This window comes from Oryctolagus cuniculus, chromosome 10, assembly GCF_964237555.1.
Source record: "Oryctolagus cuniculus chromosome 10, mOryCun1.1, whole genome shotgun sequence".
NCBI lineage: Eukaryota > Metazoa > Chordata > Mammalia > Lagomorpha > Leporidae > Oryctolagus > Oryctolagus cuniculus.
Window position 1 is genome coordinate 97,340,982 of NC_091441.1, and position 14,879 is coordinate 97,355,860.

Sequence of the window (14,879 nt, forward strand, 5' to 3'; positions counted from 1 at the left end):
CTTCCCTGGGCTGCATCCCCTCTGGCGCCGCTACTTCACCATCCCACCATCTCCCCCTTGACTGGGTCGCCCATTCTGCATCCGCAGACCAACTCTACTTTGGCCACTTCCACAACCCTGCAGCCCCAGCACCGCACCGAGGGCACGGAGGGGTCACCCATCTGTGCGTCCACCTGCAGGGCCTCCGTGACCCTGAGCCTCCTTCTGACTTCCCCCGCCCACCTGTTAACCTCTCCAGGCCTGTCCTTCCAGCCACACCTCCACAGCTTTTCCTGCTGATTCTGCTTCTCTCCATCGTATGAGGGTGCTCTGAAAACCTCACGGAGGGGCTGGCACAGTGGCATAGAAAGCTAAGACTCTGGCAGCAGTACTGGCATCTTGTGTGGGTGCTGGCTTGGTTCCGCCTGCTCTGCTTCCCATCCAGCTCCCTGCTAATGTGCCTGGGAAAGCAGTGCAAGATGGCCCAAGTGCTTGGGCCCCTGCTCCCACATGGGATATCTGGAAGAAGCTCCTGGTTCCTGGCTTTGGCATGGCACAGCCCTGGCTGTTGCAGCCATTTGGAGAGTGAACCAGTTGATGGAAGATATCCTCTCTCTCTCTCTGTACCTCTACCTCTACCTCTGCCTCTGCCTCTGCCTCTACCCCTACCCCTACCCCTACCCTTACCCCTACCCCTACCTCAGTATCTCTGCCTTTCAAATGCATAAGTAAATCTTTAGGGGAAAAAGAGAAAGAAAAGTTCATGGTAAAATGGAATTAAAAGTATGGGCTTTTGGGGCTGGCGCTGTGGCACAGTGGGTTGAAGCCCCAGCCTGCAGTGCTGCATCCCCTATGAGTGCCAGTTCAAGTCCCAGCTGCTGCACTTCTGATCCAGCTCTCTGCTATGGCCTGGGAAAGCAGTAGAAGATGGCCCAAGTCCTTGGGCCCCTACACCTGCTTGGGAGACCCAGAAGAAGCTATTGGTTCCTGGCTTTGGATCAGCTCAGCTATGGCCATTGCAGCCATTTGGGGAGTGAACAAGCAAATGGAAGACCTTTCTCTCTCTCTGGCTCTACCTCTCTTTGTAACTCTTTCAAATAAATAAAAAGTAAATCTTTTTTTATAAAGTATGACTTTTTTTGGGGATAATTTTTCTCTTGGAAAATATGTATTACAAAAAACTGTGGGCTGGCGCCGTGGCTCAATAGGCTAATCCTCCACCTGCGGCGCCAGCACCCTGAGTTCTAGTCCCAGTCGGGGCGCCAGATTCTGTCCTGGTTGCTTCTCTTCCTGTCCAGCTCTCTGCTGTGGCCCAGGAGTGCAGTAGAGGATTGTCCCAAGTGCTTGGGCCCTGCACCCGCATGGGAGACCAGGAGAAGCACCTGGCTCCTGGCTTCGGATCAGCACAGTGCGCTGGCCATAGCGGCCATTGTGGGGTGAACCAATGGAAAAGGAAGACCTTTCTCTCTGTCTCTCTCTCTAACTCTGCCTGTCAAAAAAAAACAAAAAACTGCATGAATTTGAGAGAGCGAACAAGCGATGAAACAGAGAGCAATGAAATACACCGGTTCGTGCCCCAGATGCACACAACAGCCAGGGCTGGGCCAGGCCAACTCCAGCAGTCACGAAATCAATCTGGGTCTCCCGGTTAGGTAAACAAGGAGCCAAGTACTTGAGACATGACCAGTGCTCCCAGGATGTGTATTAGCAGGAAGCTGCATTAGAAGTAGAGCTGGTACTCACGTGTGGGCACTGACAGGGGATGCACACATCTCAGTCTTAACTGCTCTGCTAAATGCCTGCCCTGATTCATACTGCTAATACATTTTCCACCAACTTTTTGAAGTATCCTTGTATAGTGAAAGTGTTGGAAATTGCTAACACTGTCATTCTGCCCCGTGGCACACGACGACCTGGCTCACAGACCAGTGCATGTCCAGATATCCAGGACTTGGAACCACGTGAAGAGACCAGCCTTGCCTCTGGGACATCCCACTTGGGAAGGGGGCACCAGCTGGGGTAGCTGCTCTAACAGGGGCAAGGGGTACTCTTCGAAGTAGATGATCAGAAAGAAGGGGCTGTGGGGGTGACAGCCCCCGGGGTGCCCTGTGGCACACCCAGTAACAGATGGCATCTCTTTTAACCCAAGGGTTTTGGTGGGCTACAGTTGGCCAAAGGTACCACTGTGCGCCCCTGGCCATGGTGACTGGTATTCATAGAAGAGCATATGACCCAGAGAAAATCCTTTAGGGTGACAACAGGATTTTTTCTGGAATTATGACAGACAAAGCTGGTAGCACGTGAGCCCAGCAGCGGGGCCTGGCTGCTGCAGAGGGGCAGTCTGTCTGCAGAGGCAGCCAAACAGAAAGCTCCTCCGCCAGTGCTGGTGCCAGGCCCAGCCCTCCTCCCTGCGGGGCAGTGGGACCTGGCTGTCATGTCCTGGTCCGCACAAGCTCCCAGCCCTGCGCTGCTCACGTCCCCCGATGATCCTCCCTCCTTGCCCGTGACCTAGCCAGTGGGCATCTGTCCCTGGTTTCTGCTCCAGCTCCACCAGGCACTGCACAAGCCTCGCCAGGATCTTGGCCATGGGGATCTCAGTGTCCTTGGCTAAGGGACAGGGATGCAATTCCTATCTCACAGGGTTGTGAGCAGTCCACTAGCCAATTCTTGTAAAGCAGCCAGCACGGAGCCTGGCCCTTGGCAGATGCTCCACACAAGATGGATTCAGAGCTGCCCTGGAGCTGGAGAAACTGGTCAGGGCAGGGCCTCACCTGGGAGCTGAGCTGCTCGGAGGACAGCTTGAAGGTGGTCGTGATCTTCTTAGCCAGCACGCTGGCCTCATTGAAACCAAAGGAGTAGAGGGAGATCTCGGCGATCATGGCATAATCAGGAACCATCATGGCCACAGGCCGGAAGAGCGCCTGGGGCACATGGAGCTTGTGTGGTAGGCAGGCACACCTCACCCGCTGGGGCGCCAGCGGGAGGCCCTCCTCCCCACCACATCTCGGCTCCATGCCTGCCCTAGCTGACGGTCACACTGCCCGTCGCTGGGGAGCTCTGCCTAAGAGAAATGGATCACTGTATTGATCTGAAGCTGCCCCCAGGTCACTCTGCTTGGCCCCTCTTGGCTCTGTCTGCCCATTTCTCCTGCAGGGCCAGCCCCAGCAGGTCCCATCAGATGCTCCCCATCACGTGCACACAGACCACCCTGGCTTCCTCCATGCCCCTCCATGGAGAGGGCTGCCATGGAGGATCATGGTCCCTGAGGCCAAGCAGCTGGGCCTGCACCTGCCTTCAGATTGTCAGGGAGCTCCGTGCGGCCAGCATATCCAGGGTTCATGGTGATAAACACTGCGCACGAGGGCACGAGGGGGATCTCGACACCTTCAAACATGAAGCGTTCCACCTGTGGGGCAGGGGGACAACTCACCTGGGGCAGGGTGAAGGGGAGGGGATGTGCTGACCCTTCCTCTTTCAAAGAGGCCCCTGTCCCCTGCTGATGAGCCCCGTTGCTCAGGGACAGCTTGTTTCAGGATCTGGCCTATTTCCTCAGGTCCCAGTGGCCCACCCATGGCCTCACAGGTGCTGGCTCCAGCCCCTCTGAGGTCTCCACACATCTCCTGCTTCCCACACCCTCCACCCCCAAATGCTGACACCGACACCCCAGACATATGCACACTCAGCCTCAACTAAGGCCCTGGGCCTTGGCTCGGAGCTGGGGGTGGGGTCTCTGAACTCTTGTCCCCCGGACGATATTCCTGGTTAGGGAGAGTGACCGTGCCTCGGGCTTTCCATAAGAGTCAGGACGTAGGAAGGACCACTTCATCTGCTGCCGCCTGGCCTGGGTGCCACCCACAGACTGGCATGAGGTGTGGCACTTCCTGAGTGGCGACACAAGCCCTCTAGGGGCAGCTGTGTAGGGGCAGGGGGACGGCGCCACGCCCTCTATGAGACATGAGCAGGACTGGGGGCAGCCCCAAGGCTTGGCCTCTCCCTGCTGTAGCACGGCAGCCGCACTGCGTGGCATGGCAGCACAGGTGCTGTCGCTGAGGCTCACCCGCTGCTGCTGTGCCTTCTGGATGGTGGTGATCTGCTGCGCCACCACGGACAGCACCTCAATGTCAATGCGATTGAACTCGTCGAAGCAGGCCCAGGCCCCAGCACTAAGTGAGGACAGAGCATGGTGTGGGCATGCGCATTCAGAGCCTACCTGGCCCCTCCTGCCACGGGCGCCCTGGACTGCCATGGAGGAAGCCCTCAGTAGCAATCTCCACCCACCCACAATCTCACCCTTGGTGCCGCCCTGTGCCTGCCGGGGCTGAGCCTTTGAGCCACAGTATGCCATCTGTGCTCCTCACCATCCCGGGATGCTGCTCCCAGCAGCACCCTTGTTTAGCCCTCCCCAGAGAGCAGTCCTATGACACCCACTCACCCAACCTCACCTGGCCAGGCCCTTGAAGAACTTGCCCATGGCCATGAAGTCGAGCTGGTCAGAACAGTTGAACACAACTGTCTGGATGGCCAAAGCCTTGCCCAGGTCTTTAGTGGTCTCAGTTTTTCCTGTGCCAGCCGGGCCAGCTGGAGCACCCCCAAACTTGAGGTGCAAGGCTCCAGTCAGGGTGAGGTAGCACCTGCACGGGTGACAGTGGCAGTGGCATAGGTCCGGGGATCTCCACCAACACAGGAAGAGCCTGTTCCTCTCAGGTGCCATAAATGGACAGCTCCCACCCCTCCCCACCTCTCAGGGCCCAGCGTGCCCAGCCTTGGCTGCTGGGGTCAGGACTGGAGTCCACAGCCACCTCCCTTGCTTTCCCTGGCCCCTGTGATGGCTCTACATAGCTTTGCTCAGGGCCCCGCTGGGATGGCTGACCCTAGCTTCATTTCCCTTGCTCAGAGCCCTGCTTGAAAATCCATGTGGCGCTAAAGATGGCTGACAAAGATGAACTCACTGATTGCTTTAGAACAGAGTTGTTCACGTTATGAAAGGATGTGCCCTTGCCCTCTCTCAAGATCAATTCCTCTGACTGCTAAAAATAGCAATGCTCACGCCCATTGCCCACTTAGTGAGCCCCGCACACACACCAAGAACCTCATGTACATTAGCCCATGAAATTCTCATAGCCAGCCCCAGAAAGGCCCCAGAACAAACTGAGGCATGGAGAGGTTGTGTAACCAGCCCAAGGTCACTCAGCCTGTGACAAGCATAGCCAAGTTCTGAACCCAAAGTTCTTGCTTCTGATCCTGCCCCACCTGGCCACGGTTCCAGATGCCTGGGCCAGCGAGAGCTGCAGTAAGGCTGTCCCATGGGGAGGGAGGACCCTCACCTGTCTGTTAGGGGCGTGATCACCAGCCTCCCGCTGTTGCCTAGGTACTCGTAGCCATAGATGAATTCAGCATTCACAGCGCGGATGTACAGGTTGTCATTGGTCCAGTAGTACCTGGAAAGGCAGCAGGATGGGCTCAGGGTCTGCCGCTGAGGACAGGGGAATGAGAATATCAGGCGCCTCTGCCCAGCTTGCCGCCGAGCCTTGAGGGCAGGAACCCACCTACCGTCAACAGACTCTCTACGCCTCCCCACATGGGACCCTCGCAGCCGTGCGGCCCTGGGGGGCAGCCCCCACCTGAGCTGGGAGATCCACTCGAAGTCATTCACGCTGACCACGTGCTCCCGGATCAGCTTGTTCACGACCTCCTTGGCGTGGACCTCGATGACGATCAGTGCTGACAGCACTGCCCGCTGCATGCGGGACAGCTTCCCCCGCACCAGGGCCACCAGGTCACTGAGCTGCGGGCATGGGGGCACTGTCACAGCCTGCACAGAGGGTGGGCTTCCCTCAGGAATAGCCCCTCTACCAGGGGATTTGGGATGCTCTGGGACAGGGCGGAGCAGCACCGGGCAGCAGGAGGTAAACAAACGGAGGTGTGCACATGGCATCTGTCTCCCTGCAGCACACATGGCGGAGCCTGGTGAAGAGTTGGTGCTTGGAGCAAGGGTAGCCCGAAGGACAGCACAGGAGGTATGCACCCCCTCACTGTCAGAAGAGGGGCACCTGCCTGGCCTGAGCCCTCCTATTGGTGGCTGGTTGTGAGCAACTCATTGCAGGGATCAGGTGACCTCCTGTTCTCTGCACCCAACCTTAAGCCTCTTCCCAGGTTCAATGGAGGAAAAGCTCTTAAGCCGGCCTCTTGTCCAAGTGGACGCGGTGTGGGGTGGGGTGAGGGGAGCAGACAGGGGTCCTCTCGGCCCCCACCTGCTGGGAGAGCTGAGGGAACAGCCGCATACTGATGTCTCCAGCCTCCAAGGCCTTCTCCACCTCCATGGTCCAGTAGGTCTGGCATCCAGCGATGGTCACCTGGCCAGGCCAGTTCAGAACCCACTGGGTCCTGGGCATCTGGGAAGACAACACAGGCAGGCTGACTCAGGCAAACTGCCAGCCCACATCCTGTCCCCACTTCCTGTCATGAATGTTGCCTGCGCTTTGCCTGTCAACCTCTCGGCTTGAATGGTAAGCCCACAGTCCTGCCAGAGCAGAGAAGCCATCAAGCCCTGGCCTCTGGGGGATGGGCAGAGCATCACTTGTGCAGCAGAGAGGACAGTGGGAGCAGCCAGGCAGGGGCCCCGCATCAGGAACGTAGTCCTGGGTGCACATCTCTGCACGTGCTCTGGCCATGAGGCTGAGAGCAGGGATGCAGGCACCGAGAGCATCCCCAGCAGTCCTCCCCTCCAGAGTGCAGGGGAGGGAGAGCCCAGATCCCGCCCGAGCCCCCTGAGTCCACAAAGCTGAGAGAGGGGCAGCAGGCAGGCTGGCTGGGGGCCAGGCCTGGAGCTGTGGCTCACCACGGGGTAGGCCTTGATGGCCCTCTCAATGATGTCACGCACGCTGCCCTTCATGCTGTGCTCCACCTCCCGCAGCCAGTCCTCCACGTTGCTCAAAGGGAAGACGGAGACAGACAGGCGCACCTCCTCACCCTCCGCCGAGTACATGTGTGTGATCTCCAGGTCCTCCTGGAACAGCAGCTGCAGGCGACAGGACAGCGGGCGGTCACCTTGCTGTGCCAGCTCTGCTACCGTGTCTGGGGGTGTCCCCCAGGCGAGCTTCTGCCCACCCCTGCCTGCAAGTGGGCAGGAAGGGTCTGCCTCAGCCCAGCGCAGGCCCGGCTCACAGCTGGCAGCCCGGGGAGGGGGCTGAGCCGGCCTCTCCCTGTGTCCCCACCCTACACGGGGGACCACCAGGGCCCAGGCTCCAAGTCGGATTCTGTCCCACATGTGCAGCCTCCTTCACAGCGGAGGGGAGGGCAAGGAGGGTCCCAGGCCTCTGGCCTCACAGGTTCCTCGACTCAGCCATGAGCATGCTGAGCATGCTGGGGGGACAGGGAGCCCCTGAATGAGCCGGCATCCAGAGGCCCCTGCCCTGAGAAGGGGGCTCTGCGGCTGGCCTCCCTCCCCCAGGTTCCGTGTGCATCTCTGAAGAATCTCACTTCCCACCTCATTTCTCGCTAAGAGGGCCTGGCGCCAGAGGAGAGACACTCTCCGTGGCAGGTGCCCAGTGCTCCCGGCCCAGCCACCCACCCGGGCAATGTTCTCGAAGCACTTGCGCAAGTGGGGCTGCACGGCTGTGGGATCCTTCGTCTGGGACAAGATCTCTAGCAGCTCGTCATCTGACAGGAAGTAGAATCTGCCCGAGGAAGGGGGTAGTGGGGTGGGGGAGATGGTCAGACAGGTACCCTGGGCCCCAGCACCACCGACACCCCTGTACCCAGGCCTGGGCAGAGCACTCGGTCTCCTGGCCTTGCAGGCACATGGTAACAGGGTGGGCGTGAGCCGCGGTGCCCACCTGGGGAAGGCACTCCGCTTGGTCTCCAGGTACTCGCTGAGGCCCTTCTGCACCAGGTCCAGCAGCTTGTTGCAGTCCCGCAGGCTTTCCAGCAGCCTCTGGTCAGAACACACATTGATCACCTGCAACATCCGGGCCAGGGGAAGTGGACATGAGCCTGGGCCAAGCGGGAGGCAGGCTGACTAGAGCACCCATGGCAGCCAGGGACCCTCCATGGGGCCTGGGAAGAAAGTGGGCAGGAGAACTACCTGGGGCCAGGAGCTACAGGGGGAATGTATGCACAGGGGAAAGTTCTAGGATCAACAAAACCACCATCAATTAAGCTGAGGCTTTGCTGCAGGGCTGGCCAGGCCATCTTGGAGCCAATGTGACAGCAGCCATCCAGTGGAAGACCTGGCAGCTGCTTTGTTTGTGAGGAGCACCTGTGAGACCCGGGAGCCCACCCCAGAGGCCCTGAGCCACGACGGAAGACTCAGACTTGTCCTCATGTCATTGAAGAGACCAGGAAGCTCCCAACAGTGTGCGCAGGGGCCCCAGTGCCCCAGGCACAAGGCCCATCCCACAGAGCTCGCCTCCCGGTTCTCGTAGGCGTTCCGCATGATCTTCCTCCAGATGCGCTCCATCGTCTGGTAGCGCCTGCTTTCCACCGGCAGCTGCCGGTTGATGTCCTCGGAGCTGAAGATGGGCTCCAGGTAGAGCCAGGACCGCTGGCAGCTCAGCCACTCCTCCAGCACTTCCTGGGACAGGTGGGGCAGGACGGGGACTGTCAGGGTCTGTGGTCCTAGTCAGGTTCTGTCCCCGAGCAAAACAGCTCATCCCACCGGTGCCGGGCAGAGCTCCAGGCACCACGGCCAGTGTCCACGGCCAGTGTCAGCCATGGCATTCCAGGGGACAAGCAGGATGTGGGGGTGCCTGCCCTCTCAAGAAGGCCCACAAACCATGTGGAGCAGCCATGCCTTCCAGAGAGCCAGGGAGCTGCTGTGCCCTGCGAGAGGACCACACCCAAACCAGCAAACCCTGAGGTGACAGAGGAAAGGACCTGGTGCTCAGGGGACCAAACCAGTCTCCATTCCTGGGAGGACTTTTGGGGCCATGCCCCAGGAATCTCTGAGACCCCTGAACTGCTCTCTGACGCAATCCGAGAGTGGGACACATGCAGCACGGGCCACAGGCCCCATCCAGGACTTAGCTCTTCTCATCTCCTAATAGTGGAAACTCACATATTCCTTCAGCTCTTATGAGACATGTGCCACAGTCAGCTCTGCGCCAGGCTGCCACTGTGGGTAACGGGAGAAGCAGGAGGAGAGGACGTGGTCCCTGCTTCCGAGGGGCCCACAGTTCTCAAAGGGTGGGTTCTGCTCCCAGTCTCCAAGGCCCGGTACTTGCTGCGAGCCTCCTGGGAACACCTTGCAGGCGGGTGTTGGCGGGGAGTCAGCAAAGCTGACTGGTGCTGAGCCTTGCCGATGGAAGGTGGGCTGAACCCCAGGTGGAAGGGCCGGTGGGCACGGGAGGGTGAACAGGCCTCTCCAGGCGAGCCAGAGGGCCTGCAGGCCAGCCCTTCTCACCTGGCTAGGCAGCTTACGGGACAGGGCTCCTGGAGGTGCAGGAGGGAGGCAGCGAGGACGGGCAGCAGGGCCCACCTGGGTCAGCTTCAACTTGGTCTCCCAGGAGTTGATGCGCTGCTCAAAGGGCTTCTTGTAGGGTGAAAAGGACATGCTCTGCGTCATGACGATGTGGTCGTCCAGCAGCTGTGAGGCCTCGTCCGGGCTCTTGAGGATGTAGGTGTCCGTCTCCTTGTAGGGCAGCACGTTGAACAGGATGCTTGACCACTCCTTCTCCATCTTGTCCAGGGCCTGCAGTGGAGGGCGTGTCCAGGCTGGGGCCCAGGAAGGAACTGGGCAGCACGCAGCCTGCCCAGCACCAGGCGGGCAAGAACAGCTACTGCCTAGCCTGGTACCTTCACACTGGCCCCCGGGAAAACAATCTCAGCTCTTCTGGTCGACAAGTCGCCCACCTGAACTCACGGCCAACTCACTCTCAAAACAAGCATGGACACGTGTCTTGGATGGCAGCTAAGGCACTGGTCCCAGCTCCAGGGCTTACTGGCTGTGTCACCCGAATCTCTGAGACTTAATTTGCTTATCTGTTAAATGACGATGCGGAGGGCATTTGGCACAGTGGTTACACTAATGCTTAGAATACCAACATACCACCTCAGAGCACCTAGTTCAACCCAGCTTCTGGAGGCAGCAGGTGATGGCTCAAGTCCTTGGGCCACTGCCACCCACATGGGAGACCCAGATTGAGTTCTTGGCTCCTGGCTTCGGCCTGGCCCAGGCCTGGATGTGGTAGGCGTTTGGGGAAATAACCAGTAGATGGAAGAGCTCTCTCTCTCTGCCTTTCAAATAAAATGAAAATAAGTTTTTTAAAAAATAAGGAAAGGGGGCCAGCGCTGTGGTGTAGTGGGTAAAACCACCACCTGTGGTGCCGGCATGTCATATGGGTGCCGGTTTGAGTCCTGGCTGCTCCACTTCCGATCCAGCTCTCTGCTATGGCCTGAGAAAGCAGTGGAAGATGGCCCAAGTCCTTGGGCCCCTGCACCGGTGTGAGATACCCAGAAGAAGCTCCTGGCTTTGGATCAGCACAGCTCCGACCATTGCAGCCAGTTGGGGAGTGAACCAGCGGATAGAAGACCTCTCTTTCTCTGCCTCTCCTCTATCTGTGTATCTGTGTAACTCTTTCAAATAAATAAATCTTTAAAAAACAAAAAACAAACAAACAAAACCAAGGAGAATTCTCTCAGCTCCTTCCTGGGGATCTTGAGAGGAGTACAGGGGAGAAACAGCAACAGTAGGCACCTTGCCAAGCACCTCACACACATCATTAACTCTTAACAGAATGCACCTCAACCGGTGAACCTGACACTCACTGCTGCGGTGCTCCTAAGAGGCTGTCACGGCAGGGGCTGAAGGTGAGGCTGCCTGGCAGGGCCTAGGCAGGGCGGGGTGGCACGGGGCGGGCCTGGGGGCAGCTGCCCACCTGCTCGATGGCGTACTCCTTGCCAGCCACCTCGGCCACCTTGCTGATGCTCTCAATGTGGTCCTGCAGGTTCATCTCGAGGCAGCGGGCAAAGGTCAGGTTGGCCTTGGGCCTGACGTTGATGTTGATCTCGTTGGACAGGACCTCCCAGTGGCGGTTCCGCATGCCAGGGTTGCGCAGCCCCTGGATCAGCGGGATGTACGGCTTGAACTCCTCGATGCGGGCTCGGATGTCCAAGGCCACGTCCTGGCAGGCTGCAGGGGAGGGCGGGTGGGTGTGAGAGGAAGCCGGCATGGGTGGCCAGTGAGGGCACAGGCTGGCCTCGCTGCCTACCTGGGATGTCCTTGAACTGCTTCACACACTTGTGCATGGTCTTGAAGGACTCCATCACGTTCTTTTCCAGCTGCTCAGCCTCGATGGCGGACAGGGGGTCATTCATCCAGCTCTCGGACCAGCGCAGCCAGTCAGAGGCCGTGGTCCACAGGTCCAGGTAGGGCTGGAACTCCTTCACCATCCTGGAGAGCTTGTCATACTGCAAGGGGCAGGTGCAGGCAGAGGCTGCCTTGGGACCCTCCCCAGGTTCTCTCTGCTGCTCCTCTCCCTCACTTGCTCCCAGCAGCTATCCACGCTTCTCCCACTGTGGACCCAGGCCTGACCTCCCTTCTTCCCAGGGGCCACCTCCCACAGCAGCCTGCTCAGCCCTGCCCCCTGCTGGGTTCTGAGGTGGCCGCAGCCTGGGGAGCCAGGTGCTCGCCGAGGCCTACGTTGGTGATGGGCAGGCCAAAGATGCGCTCGCGGTTGTTGTAGAGCATCGCCAGCTGCTGGCAGTCCTTCAGCTGCTTCTTGACACGCCGCACCTCATTGGCTATCTCATGTGCTCGTGCAATCTCCACGTGGGTGGAGAAGCCCGCTACCACCAGCTGTGGGCCATGGGAAAGGGTCAGATGTCCCTGCAGCCTGACTATTGCCCACGTGTTACCACACACGCCCAGGAGAGCCGAGACCCCAGGGCACCAACCCCTCCCTGTTCTGAGGGGACTTTGCCTTTCCCAGGAGTGGCATGATGCTAGCCCTGCAGCAACATGGCCAGGCAGAGGGCCCATGGCCCCGAGCACTGTGCCCACTTCCCATCTGGGTGCCAAGGACACAACGGCAGAGTTGGCATCCTTACTCCCCTGGATTTTTCTGGAGCTTACTGCCCCAGCATCTCTCTGGTCTTGTGGTTTGTTCTTTCAGCCATTTCCTCCTTGGTCCACCCAGCCACCCGTCCATCTCACAGGGACAGGGCACTTTCTGAGTTCAAGAAATGAGGCCTGGCCCCAGCCTGTGCGCTGAAGAGCGCATCCCAGCACACGGCCCGCAGTCAAGCCGCACCTGCAGCCCTTCCAGCTTCTCCTGGAAGTTGTTCTGATCCATGATCTGGATCTTGCGGAACTTCTCCTCTTCCTCGATGTGCTGCTGCCGCACCATCTCCACCTGCCCGAGGATCTTAGAGGGCCAGTAGCTGGCAGCCCACCTAGCCAGGCAGGGAATGGGAGCAAACACAGCACAGCTGAAATGGGGGGCTGCCAGGCCAGGCAGGGGGCACAGAGGGAATCCAGACTGGGGCTGGGCAGCGGCAAAGTCCACATGACCTGAGAGTACACAGCCAGTACTGGGGAGGCCGCCCTGACCCGCCCCCGGGATGTCCTGTGAGCTGCAGATCCAGGGCAGCGGGGATGAGAGGGGTGTGCTTGAGTTCCCTTTGTAAGCCCTGAGCCTGGAGGGCCCCACCTCAGACGAGGCCACAACAGGCTCCAGCCTGCACCTCCTCAGTGACCAGTCAGGGCCACTTCCTTTGTCTCAGACCCTCTCCCTCTGCCCAGCTGACATGGGAGATGTAGGGGTGCTATGGAATTCAGGGCTTCCACCTGTAGCTGGCCCAGGGAAACTGACCCTGGAAGAGGACCCCCTAGAGCAGAGGACAGCCTGATACCCTGCAGGCCCCTCCCACCACCATCTGTAAGGCAGGGCTGAACCAGGGGCCTCTGGAAGTCTCTACAACGCTTGGTAGAAGAGGGCCCTTGAGAACTGGGTGGAGACAAGTGCACCTCTCCGGTGACTGCCCACCAGAATGGTTTTGCCTCCTTTCAATGCTCTCAAGGATCCCAGGCGCCAACAGGGGAGCCCAGGCCCAGGGCAAACATGTGTCTCAGGCTGTCGATGGGACAGAGCCAAGGTCGGGGGAACAGCCAGGTCCACTTGACTTCCTACTGCCTCTTGGGTGGCCTGGTCCCAGCCGTGGGGAAACCATGGCCTCTGACATCTTGGTCTGGCCCTTCTACACAGCCTGCAGCAGCTGGTACCTTGAGAAACCCCTGCAACTAAGGACTGCCACCCTCACCCTCTGCCACCCATCCAGCCACTTGGCGTGGGGCCCCAAGCTCTGCTCACTTGTCATTGAAGTCATCCGTGTTGAGGTTGTAAAGGAATTCATCCATGATCTGGTAGTCATCCATGACCTTCACAATCCGCTCCTGCAGGCACAGGTGCAACGAGAATGGCATGCAGGCCAGGCCAGGAGGAAACTGGGACCAGGCTCTCCAAAGCAGCAGGGTACTAGGAAGGGGCTGCCTGCTTTCAAAGAAGGGAGGGCTGGGGCAGGCAGGAGGTGCAGGGCTCAAGGCCAGCATCAGGCTCAAGGCTCCAAGGGCGATGGCCACTACACCTTTGACTTCTAATCCCTAAACCCACTCCTTCTGCCCCCTGACCTCCCAACAGCATAATTCAGAACCTCGGGCTGTGCCCCCAGCTCAGAGCCCCCCATCTACCTCACATCCTCCCTCCTGGGTCCCAATCCAATCCCATTCCCTGCCTGCCATAGCCCCCAGCTCCCAGCTCCTATATGCCCGCCTCATCTACATCCCCCCACACCTGTGTGCACACCTCAGCCCCAGCCCCCACACCTGTGTGCCTGCCTCACCAATAGCCCCCGGCTCCTGTGTGCCAACCTCACCTCCAGCCCCCTGCACCTGTGTGCCCACCTCACCTCCAGCCCCCGCCCCTGTGTGCCCGCCTCACCTCCAGCCCCCTGCACCTGTGTGCCAATCTCATCTCCAGCCCCCTGCACCTGTGTGCCAACCTCACCTCCAGCCCCCGCCCCTGTGTGCCTGCCTCACCTCCAGCTCCCTGCACCTGTGTGCCCACTGCACCTCCAGCCCCCGCCCCTGTGTGCCCGCCTCACCTCCAGCCCCCTGCCCCTGTGTGCCCACCTCACCTCCAGCCCCCCACCCCTGTGTGCCCGCTTCATCTCCAGGCCCTGCACCTGTGTGCCCACCTCACCTCCAGCCCCCTGCACCTGTGTACTCACCTCACCTCCAGCCTCTGCACCTGAGTGCCCATCTCACTTCCAGCCCCCTGCACCTGTGTGCCCACTGCACCTCCAGCTCCCGCCCCTGTGTGCCCGCCTCACCTCCAGCCCCCCGCCCCTGTGTGCCTGCCTCATCTACATCCCCCACCCCTGTGTGCCCGCCTCAACTCCAGCTCCAGCCCCCCACCCTGTGTGCCCACCTCACCTCCAGCCCCACAAGCTGCTCAGGGATGCCCTTCATCCACTCCCGGAGCTCAGCCAGCTCCTCGATGCTGTTGGGCTTCTCATAGATCTTGCGGCTAATGCTGCGGAACACCTCACAGATCTGGCAGTGAGAGCAGCGCACTGAGGGTGTGAGCACTCCTCCCCTGCCTTCCCTGGGGCCTGATCCTCCTCCTCAGGCCCCACTTCAACAGGCAACCACCCCCTCCACCACCACATACACACACACGTGGTGCTTTCCAAGAGAGGTGCCCCTGGCAGGCTCCCAGGGGTGCAGAGGACCCATCTGAAGCAAGGGTGTATGTCACCTCCTAGCCACCTCCAGCCCTGCGTACACACGCAGGACCCCTGAGGCCTGCACCTGCACAAGATGCACCTCAGGGTGCCTTTTGGGTAGCCCTCCTAGGTCTCCCAAAGTCAGGGGAAGGAGGCAGCCCCTCCCACGTGGGACAGCT

At 59.8% G+C, this 14,879-nt stretch overlaps 1 protein-coding gene across 3 annotated transcripts in view; it reads right to left on the reverse strand.

Moving 5' to 3' along the window:
• DNAH1 (dynein axonemal heavy chain 1) overlaps positions 1-14,879 on the reverse strand; it is a 77,333-nt gene that overhangs the window by 30,553 nt on the left and 31,901 nt on the right. For all 3 annotated transcript variants that reach the window (XM_051852351.2, XM_051852349.2, XM_051852348.2), the window contains exons 16-33: positions 14,408-14,527; positions 13,287-13,369; positions 12,228-12,369; positions 11,618-11,773; positions 11,187-11,385; positions 10,854-11,107; positions 9,455-9,667; positions 8,387-8,551; positions 7,815-7,936; positions 7,550-7,655; positions 6,818-6,997; positions 6,231-6,371; positions 5,601-5,764; positions 5,304-5,417; positions 4,422-4,610; positions 4,037-4,142; positions 3,272-3,385; positions 2,751-2,900 (exon numbers count right to left, since the gene is read on the reverse strand). In XM_051852351.2, coding sequence (XP_051708311.2) covers positions 2,751-2,900; positions 3,272-3,385; positions 4,037-4,142; positions 4,422-4,610; positions 5,304-5,417; positions 5,601-5,764; positions 6,231-6,371; positions 6,818-6,997; positions 7,550-7,655; positions 7,815-7,936; positions 8,387-8,551; positions 9,455-9,667; positions 10,854-11,107; positions 11,187-11,385; positions 11,618-11,773; positions 12,228-12,369; positions 13,287-13,369; positions 14,408-14,527 — 2,718 coding nt within the window. The remainder of the gene's footprint in view (positions 1-2,750; positions 2,901-3,271; positions 3,386-4,036; positions 4,143-4,421; positions 4,611-5,303; positions 5,418-5,600; positions 5,765-6,230; positions 6,372-6,817; positions 6,998-7,549; positions 7,656-7,814; positions 7,937-8,386; positions 8,552-9,454; positions 9,668-10,853; positions 11,108-11,186; positions 11,386-11,617; positions 11,774-12,227; positions 12,370-13,286; positions 13,370-14,407; positions 14,528-14,879) is intronic.